The following is a 14,899-nucleotide window of genomic DNA, read 5'->3' on the forward strand; positions in this document are numbered from 1 at the left end:
CTCTCCATCCCCGGGGGGTCCTGTGCTCCCACCTGTCCCACTGCCCTGGCCTCCCCCTGCTCCCGCTGGCCCCTCTGTGTCCCCTGGGATGGGAGCATCTCCCTTTCCATGGCAGGTTTCTTTGTGGGATGGGAGTTCCCACCTCCCGTGCACCTGGAGCTGGCAGCAGTGCACGGAGGCACTCGTGACACAAGCTGAACCTGCTTTATCTGTGTCACGTGCTGAGCAGGGGGCTCATCCAGGGGCTCGTGCGTGTGATTTTGCAGCCGGGGATTGTTGCCCCCGCTGGCTCTGGAGTTGGGGTCCTCCCGTCATCTCTCTCTTGCCCCAAGGGCCACACTGAGAGGCGTAATGCTCCTGAAAATGCCCTGTCTTGTTGAGAGGATGCCTAGTAGCTGTCAACTGCATCTGTTAGGGGCAAGAGGGCAAAAGCAAGAGAGCAGGGAGGAGGAGGAGAGATGAAGAGATGGATCATGCTTATCATTTCAACCTTATTAACCCATCGTGCCTCTTCCTCGCAGCTGGGGAGCGCCTGTGGCCGACAGAGCAGGGATGTCTGAGGCCTCGTCCAGCAAGGAGGGACCCCCGGCCGAGTGCCCCGTGTGCTACGAGAAGTTCCACCCGCTGGAGGCCATGCACCGCCAGCTCAGCTGCGGGCACACCTTCTGCCACGACTGCCTGGTGAAGTGCTTGCTCTCCGCCAAGCTTGACGGCCAGGTCCAGAGCAGCATCATCTGCCCATCTGCCGCTACGTGACTTTCCTCAGCAAGAAGGCAGCTCTATGGCCGCCCAAGGCAGGCACCAACCTCCGGGCCCTGGAGATGCCTCTGTCACCTTCCTCCCTGTCCCATCTGACCAAATTGGAGGCCAGCAACACCTTGGTGGTGCCCAGCCATTTTGTGATGCTGGTGCAGAGCTTCGACCGGTGCTGCAGCACGGGGAACAGCCCCATGGACTCGCAGGGGGTCCCAGGAGAGCTGGCGCGGGAAGCCCACATCTTTGTCATCAGTGACCATGGGATGCCACTGGTGGATGTGGACTGCAGCTCCCTGGGGAGGAGAAGCAGAATGGAAACACGAAGCTCGGTGTCATCCAGCTCGGCCCTGGGGGTGAAATGCTGCCAGTCGCCCATCGCCCTCGCCGTCCTGCTCATCTTGACGGTGGCCATGCTGGCGGCTGTGCTCCCTTGGCTGCTGCTGGTGAAGAGGGACTCGTAGCAGGGATGGGATCAGCTCAGATGCTGGAGGTGTCACTGATGCTGGGACAGAGCTAGGGCCGGGACCTCTCTCAAAAGATCCCATGAGAAAGTCCAGAAGCAGCTCCGGGTGAAGCTCTCTCTCATCTGGCCAGGGACTGAATGGACATTCAGACCTTTCCGCAGATCTCCGGGTGCTCACAGTGTCGTCGCTGGCATTTTCTGCCTCTTTTGGTTAAAATGTGGCTGGTCAAACCCTGCTAGTGGGTTCCCCTAGTGTCTTAGCAGAGAGCATGGTTTCTCCTCCCGCACCCCGTTGAGGAGAAGTAACTGGACTCCAGACGATCCAGTGTGAATCAACAGAAGCCGTTTATTAAGCACCGATCATCATCTTTTATACCCTGTGTTGTAGCCGTACACGCGACTCGCTTATTTCTGATCAGCCAGTTACACTGTCCACGCGCTGTGCATGCAGTTCGTTCACACATCAGGTTGGTTACAAGAATTCGCATAGTAAATTGCTTAGTCATTAGCACAACATGTTTTCTGCCTTCTCAGTTCCCGTTTTTCCCATGTACTAATGCCATCTTCTACTGCCTGTTTTGCTCTTAATCTAATCTCTCACAGTAGGGAGGCTGGCTCACATGGCCATTTTCTCTCAGATACATTCCTACACATCCATACTTGGTCTTGGGTACAACTAAGAGCCAAAGAAACTTTGTTTTGGGTTGTACCAAGTGCATTTGTGATCAGCTGATGGTCCTTTTCACCTGTTTCTTCCCACTGAGGCAATATATTCAATAAAAGCCATTGGTGATTTCCCAATGCTGATCGAGAGGACTGTAGAGGATGTTTTAATTTGGCTAGATCACTAGTAGTTGTGACTAGTTTCTTTGCAAGTATCTATACTATTTAAGACTCCCAGTCCTGTTCCTAAGATACCAGTCACATCTCTCTTCAGTCGTTGTGAGGTGGCAACAGTTCGTCTGTCCACGTACAGTTCATCTAAGGTTCCTGTAAGACACAAAAGAAAAGGGAATCTGCTCGGTCTCCTTTGAGCGACGGGGTCCAAAAGGGGGCGAGATCCACCGGGTGCTGATCCGGTGTATCTTCCCTGAACAGTCTTTGGCTTCCCATGCATGGGGATTTTGGGGAGTAGCTAGCACCATTGGTACTGTGCCAATTTGAGGCATTTTCACTAACACAGGTTGCCCAGGGTGAAATTGTCCTAGGTATTTTCCTGGTTCATTGGGAACTTTTGGAGTGATGATATTGGCAGATACACAGAAAGCTTTCATTCTAGGACAGCCATCTCCACTCCGTTATTGAATTGATAGGTGGCATCATCCCATCACAAATGCCAACCAGGTTCATGAGTTTTTGCAAAACGCATAACCAATCCATTGGTGCGTTCAACAATGCCATCAGCCTGAGGATAATAGGGAGTATGAAATACCCATCGAATGCCTTCTTCTTTGGCCCAATCTTGTACCACCGTAGCGGTAAAGTGTGAACCGTTATCACTTTGGATTGCCTCAGGAAGGGGAAGGGTGCTGTACCACCCTTGTAGGCCTTTCACTGTGTTGTCCCCGGTAGCTGATTTGAAGCTGGTGGCCATAGTGAGGCCAGAGATAATCTCCACTCCTACTAGGATGTCTCTTTTCTCACCTGATGATCTCAAGGGCCCAATACAATCAATTTGCCAGGAATGCCACAATGGTTTCTTGTCCCGAATGGGTAAGGGAGGCGCCTTACTCGGATGATCTTTATTGAGCCGTAGGCGACATTGTGAACAGGCAGTTACTACTTGTTCGCACAGTTCAGCTGATACAGGCCACCCCCGGGCTAGTCCTTCCTGATACACATCAGCACGGCCTGCGTGGCCACGCTTAACACGTAACCATTCGACTAAGCGTTCCCTTTCCCACCATCATCTACAATGTCAATTTGCTGCAGCCGCGTGAGGCTATCTACCTGTTGGTTGAACTGAGCAGTGATCGAGTTCGAACGATCATGACCTTTTACCCAACCAATGTGCAATGCTCTCTGCCCTCCTCTTTCTAACAGTTGCTTCCAACTATCTGTCTCCCAAATTGGGACTCTGTTCACCTGCCAATCGTTGGCTGCCCAGAGTTCGATCCATTCAGTGGCTCCTTTAAAAACAGCATATGAGTCAGTGTAAATGTGAGTAGCCCCATGTCGTGCAGCTAGTAGGACAGCTCTGAGTTCCCCTACTTGTGCGCTACCTTCTCCTGTTTCAATTGCTCTTTCCCCCGTTGCTACTTCCAGTGCTACGGCTTTGTATTTCCACTTATTGTTCTCACGGTGAGACGACGCATCAGTAAACCACGCTCCTGTAAGATCACTGCCTTCTTTCAGAGGAGGTGCTTCTTGGATTGGAGATGGTCTGTTTGGTGGGGATTGGAACAATAGGGCACCATCTGTATCCTTCTGGAGCTTGGATACTTTAACACTGCCTTCAGAGACTGGCATGATTTCATTAATGCCTTCTAAATAAGCATACCACTTTCGAACTGTGGGTTTCTGGGCAATGCCGGCTGGTGGTGCTGTCCCTTGACGGACCACATCTAGGAGACGAAAAGGGTCCCGAACAACCACGCTTTGTTCTCTCCTTATCTGCTCTGCTCGTTGCAATGCTCGCACCAGGGACAGTAAACCCTTCTCAAGGTCTGAATATCTGCTCTCAGTATCATTGAAGGAGTGAGAGCTAAATTCTAATGGTCTCTCCGGTCCTGCTGGTCCCTTCTGCCACAAGTTACAATGAGAACCATGTTCACTGAAGTCCCATTCCACATGGACAGGGTCAGTTGGAGGGATGGCGCCAAGTTGTTGGAATAACCTTAGCTCCTTTATTAGCAATTCCAGTGCATTAGTATGTTGTTCAGTCCACTCCCAGGATCTACCCTTTTTCAGCAAACAATAAAGGGGGCGAGCAATGATGGAAAAGCCAGGGATGTGTTTACGGCAATAACTTAAAGTTCCCAGAACTTGCTGTAACTCCTTCGTGCTGGAAGGATTCTGTCCATGCTCTATTTTTTTCAGGGTATCCTGAGGGACAGAAGCAGCTCCCTTAATCCACCAGACCCCCAGGAATTTAACTTCCTCTGCACGTCCCTGACACTTTGCGTCTGGAATTTCCAATCCTAAATCCGATAATGTTTTTTGGATGTTTTGCATCATGTCTTGTACACTTTCTTGGCTCTCTCCCCCTATTAGGATGTCATCAATATATTGGTATACCGTACATCCCTGTGAAACAGGAATCGCTGATGGCACTTTAGCTAAAGCATTAGGAGCAATGGTGGGGGAATGCTTGTATCCTTGTGGAAGTCGGTTAAAATATATTGGGCTCCTTTCCACGGGAATGCAAACCGCGCTTTGTCCTGCTCAAGGAGGGGAATCATAAAAAACCTGCCTTTTACATCTAAGGCAGCCATCCAAGGACGGGCAGCTCCTTTTATCATTGTCACAATTTCCGCGATATTCGGAACCGCAGCGGTCAGGGGTGCAGTGTTGGCGTTTAACTTTCGGTAATCTACTGTGAAACGCCATTGCCCGGTTGGTTTCTTTACTGGCCACACCGGTGAATTATAAGGCGAGTGAGTGCTCTTAATGATGTTTCTTTTTTCTAAATCTGATGCCACCCCGTCTGCTCCTGCAAGTGCCGCTGCAGGCAGTGGGTACTGTCGGATGTTGGTAGTTTCAGAGGGAGGCAAAGGTGTAGAAGTTTCTAACAGGCCCAATTTAACTGTGTCTAATCCTTTTTTGCGTCCTGCAAAACTCCACACGGTTCCATTCCACCCCTCGTGTAGTTTCGCAAACAACCTAGTACAGGGAATCACAGATGTTGCATTCTTCGCGTGCCAGCTGCGGCTGTATTCTACCTCAGAAGCCTCTGGATTTTAGGACTTTCCTTCATGTGTGAACAATGCTGTGTTTTTGTATTCTTGGCCAATTTAGTAATTATTCCACTTCCCTAAAACCAAATCATATGACTAAGCCGCTCAACAGTTGCCCAAAAGCTGCACCTGGTTGCCCAGGGGCTGCAAAACCTGCCCATGGAGGGCAGTAGGTTGTCCAGGGCAGGATCTAGGATGCCATGTGAGGGTATTTTCTTGCCCAGGGCTGGCCCCGGCTTGCCCATCCACAGCAATGCGTTGCCCAACAGCTGCATCGGGTTGCCATAGCGGCTGCAGGGAGCTGCCCGCGTAGAACCCGGTTACTGAGCACCCTGCGCCAGCGGCAACGCTGCCCTGGTTCTGTGACACAGAGGGCACTGGGGATGCTGCAGTGTCTGGCAGTGCTGCCACCCAACCTGACAGCACAGCACTGAGTAGCAGCCCCCCCCGCACACCCCCAAGCCTCTGCAGGGTGCGTATGTCCCTGAACTGGGAGGGAAAAAAACAGGTCATTCTCCTAATCCCCCTCCATATCTCTTCTGTCCTCTAAATGTACCCAGATGAGGTGGTCGGGGGCTCCTGTCGTTGTGTCCGTGTTCAGGGGTGGCACAAAGTGTCGCCCTGGGATGGCTTATCCCAAGGGGGATGCAGGGGCATTTATTTCAGCTGGAAATGCAGGGAAAAGTAGCCCTGGGCCGTTCCCAAGGGGTTTTCCCTCCCTTTCCCTAAACGTGTGTCTGTCAGTGTCTGAAAGGGCAGAGTTTATTTGTGGGGGTGGGAGCCAGGGAAGCTGCCTCCCACCCTCCCAAGGCTGTTTCTCAGGTATAAAGCGGCACGGAGCTAGGGAAAGCGCCGTCATTTATCCCTAGCCGGGAGAAAAGGGCTGAAGGGAGCGGTTTGTGGGAAGCGGCACACACGGTGGTTTTTGTTGGACCTGAGCGCAGACATTTCGTCCTCGGTTCTGCCAAACTGGCTCGGAGGGTCGTGTTTGCGAAAGCTTTTTTTTTTGCTAAATTTGAGGGTGTGAGTTTCCCGCTGCCTGTCCCACAGCCACTCCCATCAGGGATCTTGCTGTAGCACACCCGTGTCCTCGTCTTCCCCTGGGGCTCCGAGCCAGGCTGGGAGCAGTGGGGACGGGACAGTGTTAGGGGAAGGACACGTCAGGCTGGCTACAACAGCCGTATTCAGGGACTTATTCCTGCCCGTGGGTGACACTTGTAACCTCACAAGAGCTTCGTACCGAGCACCACGTACCCCTCCGGAGTGTTTGTCCTCAGATGAGGTGTGTTTGGTGGCCCCCTGCGTTATATGGCTGATAACCATCGATTGACAGCCTCAAGCTGGAGAGGACAATATGCAATTCTTGGTAGCAAAATCTTCATGTGTGGCCATTCCTCCCAGGGCTACTGCAAGGCTGGTGTTTCCCAAGCGCTCTGAAAAGACTGTGGGCCATCTCCTTCCCACGCACACTGATCTTACAGCAGGTGAGCCATCGACACCTTTCCTCCTTTGCAAGGCAAGAGGCGGCCCTTCTTTTGAGGCTGAAATAGGGTTGTGGGGGGGTCAAATTTGGATATAGTCCTGCAAAGCTCAGCTCACCTGCAGGCTCCTCACTCCAGCATTTAAGGCAAGGGAAGATAGAGGGGGTGAGGATGGAGTCCCTCACCCACCCACAAATGGCGCTGGGCCGGTAGCAGATGTGTGTCCAAAAGGGACGCAGCTCTCGGGGCTGGGAATGGAACTTTTACAGAGAAAATGACCTCTGGAGTATCAGAAGATCAGCAGATACGCCAGCCAAAAGAAACAAAGGAACAGCAGAGAAGGAGCAACTCCAGTTTGACTGGATTGACAGATTTAAGGAAAAGGAAGGCACGGTATCTGTCATTCTCCTTACGGCCGTGATTTGTTTTTCTCCGCATTCCAAGACCTGATGCTAGACACTAACAACAAAGTCAAACCCTTTTATATACAAATGTTTGGGATGCTGTCAGAAGGGATTTGTTTTCAAGGGGTTTAGGCCTGTTCAGGCGCTGTGAGGGCGCTCTGTGCGTCGCTGTTTGTGTTTGAAGTTGCGGGTGTTGCTGTAAGAAGTAAGGCAAGTGCAGGAGGTTGCTGAGGTTGTCCTCTCTCTCCTCCTCTGTGCAGGACACGGACGGGACACACGAATAGCAGCGGTGGAGCATGGAGTCTGTCGGCTCTCCCTTACCAGCAAAGTTCGCCCATCCCAGAGCCATACCCACCAGGTTTCTCCCTGCCATCCACACCATGGCGTCAAGCTATAAGAACCGATTTCCTTACCGCCCCTTGCCTCAGAGCTACAGCCTCCCCTGGATGCCCAGCACCTACTACAAAACGGCTGCCAGCAAACCAACTTTGGCTGCCTTTTCCAAGAGTTCCCAGGGGATAACCGCCGGCGAGAAGCTTCCTTCTGTTTCCACCAGAACCACCGTCTTCACCCAGTACACCCCTGAAGACTGGTACAAGTCCAACGTGACCAATTACAGGGAGTCGGAGACCTCCCAGAAGAACGCGGAGCGCCTGAGAGCCGATACCTCCCGCATCATTGACCACAAATACCAGCAGACCAAGAAAACGCAAGTAGAAAGCACCAAAAACCTGGGAGTGCGCGCCAATGACATCGCGTTTTGGAAATCGGAGCTCTGCCACGAGCTAGATGAGGTGATCAGGGAGACCAACGCGCTCACAGAGGTGAAGACCAGGCTGGAGAGAGCCTTGGCCGAGGCGGAGGCCCCTCTCCGGGTAAGCACCTGTCCCGGCGCGCTGCAAGCTGTAGCCTACTACTGAAACATCTGCACCCCTTCAAACGTCTCATTAAGTTTCACTGCAGCTCCAGAACGTCTAGAAAGCTTTTATTGAGGCCATTAGTTAAGTTAGTAGTAACCAAACCCCCCTTGCCATCTGCTGGATCCCCTATCAGCACAGGCTGAGCACGTCAGAGCAGCGTTTGCTTAACTCAATATTTTTAGAAGCCGTACATCCAGAATCCCAGTTTGGGAGACAAAAGCCCATGTCTTACCACGAGGCTCTGGCGAGGTGGGCGTCAAAGCTGACACAGGTCCCCCGTTTCAGCTGTGGCTGCACCAGGGACACGTCTGCTCCCTCATGATGGTTTAATGCTGATGTTGCAGCTCGGCTGCTCCTTGTCAGCAAAACCAGCTGCCCCGGGCCACTTTTTTCCCCTCTTGTCATCTCCGTGCCCACCTAGAGTTTCATTTCTTGCATTATTGGAGATGGGGACGGTCCCCATAGAGAGCCCTGCCCCTGCAGCCAGCGGTGATGGCGTGTCCCCAACAGGTCGCTCAGGAGTGCTTACTTCACCGGGAGAAGAGGATGGGCATCGACCTGGTCCATGACAACGTGGAGGAACAGCTCTTAACAGTAAGTTGGGTAACTCAGATCATGTGTTGAAGCTATTTTTACCGTATTTCAAAGTTATGGGATTTGGAGCACTGACCACCTGCCTCCAGCAGCCGGAGCTTCACAACGGCAATGGGTTTGTGCTGAAGTCAAGTGAGCTGAGAGCAACACACTTCCTCCAGTGGAGCTGAATGTGTCTCAGAAATTCAGCCTGGGCATTTACACCGAAGTCAAGTCCATCTCCTCTTGTCCCGTACGGATGGGATTCCTCCTGGGGAGGAAACCATTTTGGGAGCAAAAAGGGCAGGTGCTGATCTGGGGATGGAGGTGTGTAGTGGTCCAGGGAACCACTCTGCCTGTCCACACCAGGATGTGTCCCTGTCCGTGCAGTGGGACTAACCACCGCTTGACACTGAGGTCAAGGTGAGAAAATCCTTATTGACCCACCCTGAAAGGGAACGCAAAGGCCGTGGCTGCAGCCACAGCACCCTTCTGTCCCCTCCAGGGCGCTGGGCGCAGGCTCAGCTGCGAGTTTTCCTGCCTGTTTGCTTTGGGCAGGAAGACAAGCAGGCAAGTTCTTGCTGTGTGCAGGGTTGGAGAGGTCCAAGGGGAGGAGTGTGACCAGGACGAGTGAGGATGGACACTGATGGGGTCCTCTTTTGCCTTTGCCCAGGAAGTCGATGTCATCAGGTCGTGCCAGGAGAAGATGCAGCAGTTCCTGGAGAAGGTCAAAGCCCAGATCACGTAAGGAGGAGTTCCTTCTCTCATGTCGTAGGGCTGATGTGCATTTGTGGTCACAGCAGAGCCCCAGCAGAACCCCAGCAGATGTGAACCCCCAGAAGAAGCCTGTCTCTCCCCACACCCCGCAGGCGTAAAGCCCATGGAGGCTCCATGGCATGCGGGCGGTGATGCTCGTGGGAGGACAGAGCTGCGGGGGGGGCCGGGAGCTGCTGTGGGGAGTGGAACGGGGAGGAAGCCATTCCACCCGTACGTCCCCACCGATGGCTGCTGTTTGCATGTTGAAGGTCCAACCGGGTGGCCCAGCAGAATCTGGAGAAGGATCTGGCCAACAAGCAGGTGGCCCACCGGATCGACGACAGGTGCCACCACCTGATGAACACCTCCCAGGGCATCAGTTACTACCGAGGGGTGGAGCAGGTCGATGCCACGTGAGTGCACGCTGTCGGTCCCCAGCAGCAAGCTGTCCCCGGGATACGCGGTGCCTCTTCCTGGCAGGGAGCTGCTTGTCCCCAACCCAGATCCATCCGGCCTGGAGACACCTCCCTCAGAGCGGTCATTTCTCTCCGCTCCCCGGAAAGGGAGCACAACCCTCTGCTGACAGTTGGATGCCAAACATCCAGAGGGTGAAAGCCAGTCCCACCTCATTAAACATTCTACCAGGGGTTGAGAGATCAGCCTGCCAAGTAATTCAGCGGAGCACCTCTGCTGAAACAACTCACTAAGTTTATGCATATTTTCAAAGATGTGTCTTAGTTGTTGCCAGGCGATGTTTATACTTTTCAAGGACTCTTTTCAGCTTCCCATAGAAGTGAGGAGGAGCATAGGCAGAACAAGGGAAATGCCAACGGAATATTCCGTACCATAGATGCCATGCTCAGGATATAAATGGGGGTTGGTGCGGGGTGGGAATATGCGGTCGGGGCTCGGGAAGGTGCCAGTTCACTGGGTGGTGAGAGTGACTTGTGTCATTATTATTATTATTATTATTATTATTATTATTATTGTTCGTTTCTGTTACTGTTCTATTAAACTGTCCTTATCTCCACCCATGAGTTTTTCCCTTTCCCTTTCCCCTCCTTTTCTCCCTCTTCTCCCTTCTGGGGGGGAGGGGGAGAACTGCACCAGCGCACGCGTGGTCCTGGCTGCTGGCTGGGGTTAAACTATGACATACAGTCCAATTAAAAGTGTAGATTTAAGCTATAGTGAATCCACGCTGCTCCCTGGCAGGGTCCATGCCTGCCCACATCCAGCTTACCGGGGGCCTCTCCTTTTCCCCGCCAGGATCTCGGTGCCGCAGTCCTGGGCCAAGTTCACCAACGACAACATCCTCCGCTCCCAGAGCGAGCGGGCGGCCTCCGCCAAGCTGCGGGACGACATCGAGAACCTGCTGGCGGTGACGGACAGCCAGATGTGGCGGCAGTTCAACGCCGTGAACGTCGCCTTCACCAACCGCATCGCCGAGACGGCCGATGCCAAGAGAAAGATTCAGACCCACCTGGCCAAGGTAGCCTGAACCCCTCCCTTTTGGTGTGACACTGTCACTTCCCGGTGACACCTCCAAAGCGCGACCCTCCACGCAGACCTGGCCCCAGCAGAGGAACGGTCACCACAAGAACCTGGTTATAGCATCATTTAGAATCATAGAGCCATAGGATGTGTTGGGTGTGAAGGGGCCTCTCAAGGCCACCTAGTCCAACCCCCTGCAGTCAGCAGGGACACCTTCAACTGGATCAGGTTGCTCAGAGCCTCATCCAGCCTGGCCTTGAATGTCTCCAGGGATGGGGCCTCCCCCACCTCTCTGGGCAACCTGGGCCAGGGTCTCACCACCCTCAGTGCAAAGAACTTCTGCCTAATGTCTCATCTAAACCCGCCCTGCTCTAGTTTAAACCATTGCCCCTCGTCCTCTCGCTACATGCCCTTGCAAACAGCCCCTGCCCAGCTTTCTTGGGGACTTTCTTCTTGGAGCAGGATGAGTTGGCAGTGTAATTTCATCCCAAGGGATACTGCCCTTTGCTCATCCCAGCTGACAGCCTGCTAGCACAGGGATTTCCAGCAGAAAATGCCAGCGCTACTTGCATCAGCACTAGTTACTTCAGAGGCGCTGGCTGCCCTGCAGAAGGTCTTTACTGGGACTCTGCTGGGGTGTCTGCTGTGGGGCTTGCAGCTTTGCTGCTCCTCCAAGGACGTGTTTTCGGTCTCAGCACTCTGTGGTTGCTGCACAGGTATCGGTGTGTTTGCTCCACCAAGCAGATGAAGTGGAGATCAGCCATGGGCAGCAGGCTCGCACCACTGGCTCTCATGGAAAGCTGCCTGAAAAGTGCTCGGCACAGATTAACCGAGCAGAAACTGGGCTTGCAGCATCGCGGGCTGGTGCCACATCCTTCAGCGAGCATCCACCAAAAACCTGCCCTCTGTTAGTTGCTAGTGATGGACGATCAGTTCCTGCAAGCAGTAATTTTGGGGAGCGGGTAATTCAGTAGATCCATCACTGCTCCAAAACCTCCTCTGATGTGACAGCAAGAGCAAAGAGAGGCTTTTCCCCGCAGAGAAATGGCTGCTGGATCTGTGCCTCCATCTATGGCAGAGTGAGAGCAGTCTGAGCCCGGGGTCTGCTAATTGAACTTGGTTTTTTTCTGCAGATGGATGGCAGAAAAGGGAAATCCCGTTGCCGCTGGAGAATATATTTGTTAAATTTATGCATGTGTTTCTTTCTTACGCCAGACAGTGCAGGAAATATTCCAGACGGAGAGGAATATAGAAGCCATCCAAAAGGCCATTAGGGACCAGGGGCCTCCATTAAAGGTGGCTCAGACCCGGCTGGACGAGCGCACTCGGAGGCCAAACATGGAGCTGTGCCGGGACACTGCCCAGCTGCGGTAAGGCAGGAGCGCGGGGCCGGCGGGGACCTCGAGGGCTCACGGGTGGTAGCACTCGGGAGCATCGCTGGATGACAAAATTAATCATGGGGGGTTGCTTTTTTTTCCTAAAGAGTCCTTCCAGAAGTGCACCGACATAATCAAAAGCAATGAGCGGGTATCCCAGCCTTTGGGTGCTGGGAGAGCTCTGCGCCCACAACGGAGGCTGTACCCCATGGCCGGGGGCGGCCTGATGCCACCCCATGAGGGGCTGGATTTTTCCTACTTGCGTCAACCCCGTCTTCTCTCCTGCCTGCTTCCCGGCGGCTGGATGGGCTCAGGTTTGAAGGACAAGCCCTTTACTCTCCAACAGGCTCATGCTGAGAGCTCTTAGGTCCTTCCTTTTGGGTAACCGCAAGGGTGCAGCTGCTGTGCAAGGTGCTGTGTCCAGTGCTGGGCTCCCCGGTTCCAGAAGGACAGGGAACTGCTGGAGAGGGGACAGCAAAGGGCTACCAAGAGGATGAGGGGACTGGAACACCTCTCTTGTGAAGAAAGGCTGAGGGATTTGGGTCTCTTCAGGCTGGAAAAAAGACGCCTGAGGGGGGACCTTCTCAACGCTTATCAATACTGAAAGGGGGGGTGTCAGGAGGATGGGGCCAGGCTCTTCTCAGTGGTGCCCGGGGACAGGACAAGGGGTAACGGGCACAAACTTGACCATAGGGCGTTCCACCTCAACAGGAGGAGGAACTTTGCTGTGAGGGTGGCAGAGCCCTGGCACAGGCTGCCCCGAGAGGTGGTGGAGTCTCCGTCTCTGGAGACATCCCAAACCCGCCTGGAGGCGTTCCTGTGCCACCTGCTCTGGGTGACCCTGCTCTGGCAGGGGGTTGGACTGGGTGATCTCCAGAGGTCCCTGCCAACCCCCGCCAGCCTGGGATTCTGTGCACCACTCGGAGAAGCAGTGAGGGCTGTCCTCACCTCCCCTGGGGACACTGGAAATCCTGTCAAGGACAGAGGGAGCTCTTTGGCATTGCACCCCGAGGGGCTGTGGAGGATCAGGCTGCACTCTGTGAGGCACCCTGAACTTCACACCTCCTCCTGGCAGCCCGCTGGGTGAGGCTCCCTGGGAAGCCTTTTCAAAGCAATTTAAACCCAGCCCCAGAGCCTGTTTAGCATCTCTCACGCCATCCTTTGTTCCATCCTCCACTTGTTTCACCTTCGCTTTTAGCCTCTCCCAGCTGTCCTCTTTCGCTGCGTGTGCACCCGTGGGTGTGGGGAGGACCCTTGCACGGGGAAATCCAGGAGGGGGAGCCAAGAAAGCCACAAAACCAAACAGGAACGGGAAACCACAGCTGCTCGTCCCTCTGCTTGGTGGCACCACCTGCTCTGGCAGACGCGGCTGCGCGTTGCCGAAGCCTTCGAGCAGACGTTCACCGTGCCTCCCCGCCGAGACCCCGAGGAGCTCTGCCCTCAGCTTCCCCATGGATCTGCCACAAACAGGGGGGGTCCGAGTGAGTCTGAGCGCGCTGAAGGGGGAAAACCCATGCAACAGGGGCCCATCAGCAATGCCATGCTAGAAACCACCCGCGTGATGGGACTTCTAATGAGGGCTCCTTGCTGTTTTCCAGCCTTGTCAACGAGGTCCGTGACATCCATGGGACGGTGCAGACTCTTCAGCAGCAGCTGAGAGACAGCCAGGACACCTTGCAAATGCTGGTTCGCGCCAAGGCCGTCCTGCAGCACGACCTGGCCGTCAAAGCCAACTCCCTGTTCATCGACGAGGAGAAGTGCATGGCGATGCGCAAGACCTTTCCCAGCACCGCGCGGCTGCTGGGTCCCATCTAGGCTGGGCTCAGCCCACCCCACGGCATCCGTTGCCAGAGTTACCAGTTTTCTCTATATGTTATAAATAGTACACGATTAACCTTCTACTTCCTGATGGAAGCCTGGCTACAAATTAAATTATCACTTTGCATGTCACATGGTCTACTAGGAGTATTTTTTTTTTCCCTTCGGTTTTTCTCTTTCCACTGCTCTTTCACGGTGTGCCAGAAAGTAACTGAAAATATCCTGGATGCAACTAAGAGTAAATCCACCCACGGGGATTCATTCCTACCCATTCGGTCTGCGATTTTAGGAGAAAAAGTGTCGCATCCTCCTCCTTTGGAGTCTGATGTGGAAAAAGCACAGGGTGAAGCCATGTCTCAAATCACCTCCTGTGCTCCATGGGCCTTAGTGTGGCTTTTAGGAGGATCTGCCCCATGACCTTCCCAGGCACAGAGGTGACGCCGACAGGTCCGTACCCTCCTTTCCACCCTTTTTAAAAATGGGTGCATTGTTTCCCTTTTTCCAGTGCCCGGGGACTTCACCTGATGCCATGACTTTTCAAATACCACCTTCTTCCAGGAACACCCCTTGATTCCTTTGGGGTATTGCACTGGTGTTTCCCTCTTGCCTCCTGTGACCTCAGGAGCCCCCGGCTCATCTCTCCAAGACTTCAAGTGTGAGGCAGCGTCACCAGCGCATCTCAGAGGAACAGGCCCTCGCTGGCACCCTGTCCCTCCAACCTTGGCATCTCATCCCACAGGGACAGCCCGATATTGTCCCCCTCTCCCTTCAAGCCTTGTTTAAAGCTCTGTCAATGAGCCCCGCTACCTCCTGAGCAAAGACCCTCTTCCCCCTTTGAGGTGGGTGGGGAGACACTGGCCCAGGTTGCCCAGAGAGGTGGTGGAGGCCCCATCCCTGGAGACATTCAAGGCCAGGCTGGATGAGGCTCTGAGCAACCTGATCCAGTTGAAGATGTCCCTGCTGAC

General features: G+C 53.9%; 1 protein-coding gene and 1 pseudogene across 1 annotated transcript; both read left to right on the forward strand.

The window, feature by feature from the left end:
- Positions 1 to 552: 552 nt before the first annotated feature.
- Positions 553 to 1,217, forward strand: LOC128918112 (RING finger protein 222-like; annotated as a pseudogene).
- A 6,079-nt stretch (positions 1,218 to 7,296) lies between these two features.
- Positions 7,297 to 13,916, forward strand: LOC128917769 (tektin-3-like; the record flags this gene model as incomplete). The annotated part of the gene is made up of 7 exons (XM_054221200.1): positions 7,297 to 7,875; positions 8,431 to 8,514; positions 9,167 to 9,237; positions 9,519 to 9,662; positions 10,516 to 10,738; positions 11,956 to 12,110; positions 13,715 to 13,916. Coding segments are annotated over exons 1-7 (1,458 nt in total), but the record flags the coding sequence as incomplete, so codon positions are not given.
- Positions 13,917 to 14,899: the final 983 nt, after the last annotated feature.

The sequence above is a fragment of the Rissa tridactyla genome, chromosome 15, assembly GCF_028500815.1.
Source record: "Rissa tridactyla isolate bRisTri1 chromosome 15, bRisTri1.patW.cur.20221130, whole genome shotgun sequence".
Taxonomy (NCBI): domain Eukaryota; kingdom Metazoa; phylum Chordata; class Aves; order Charadriiformes; family Laridae; genus Rissa; species Rissa tridactyla.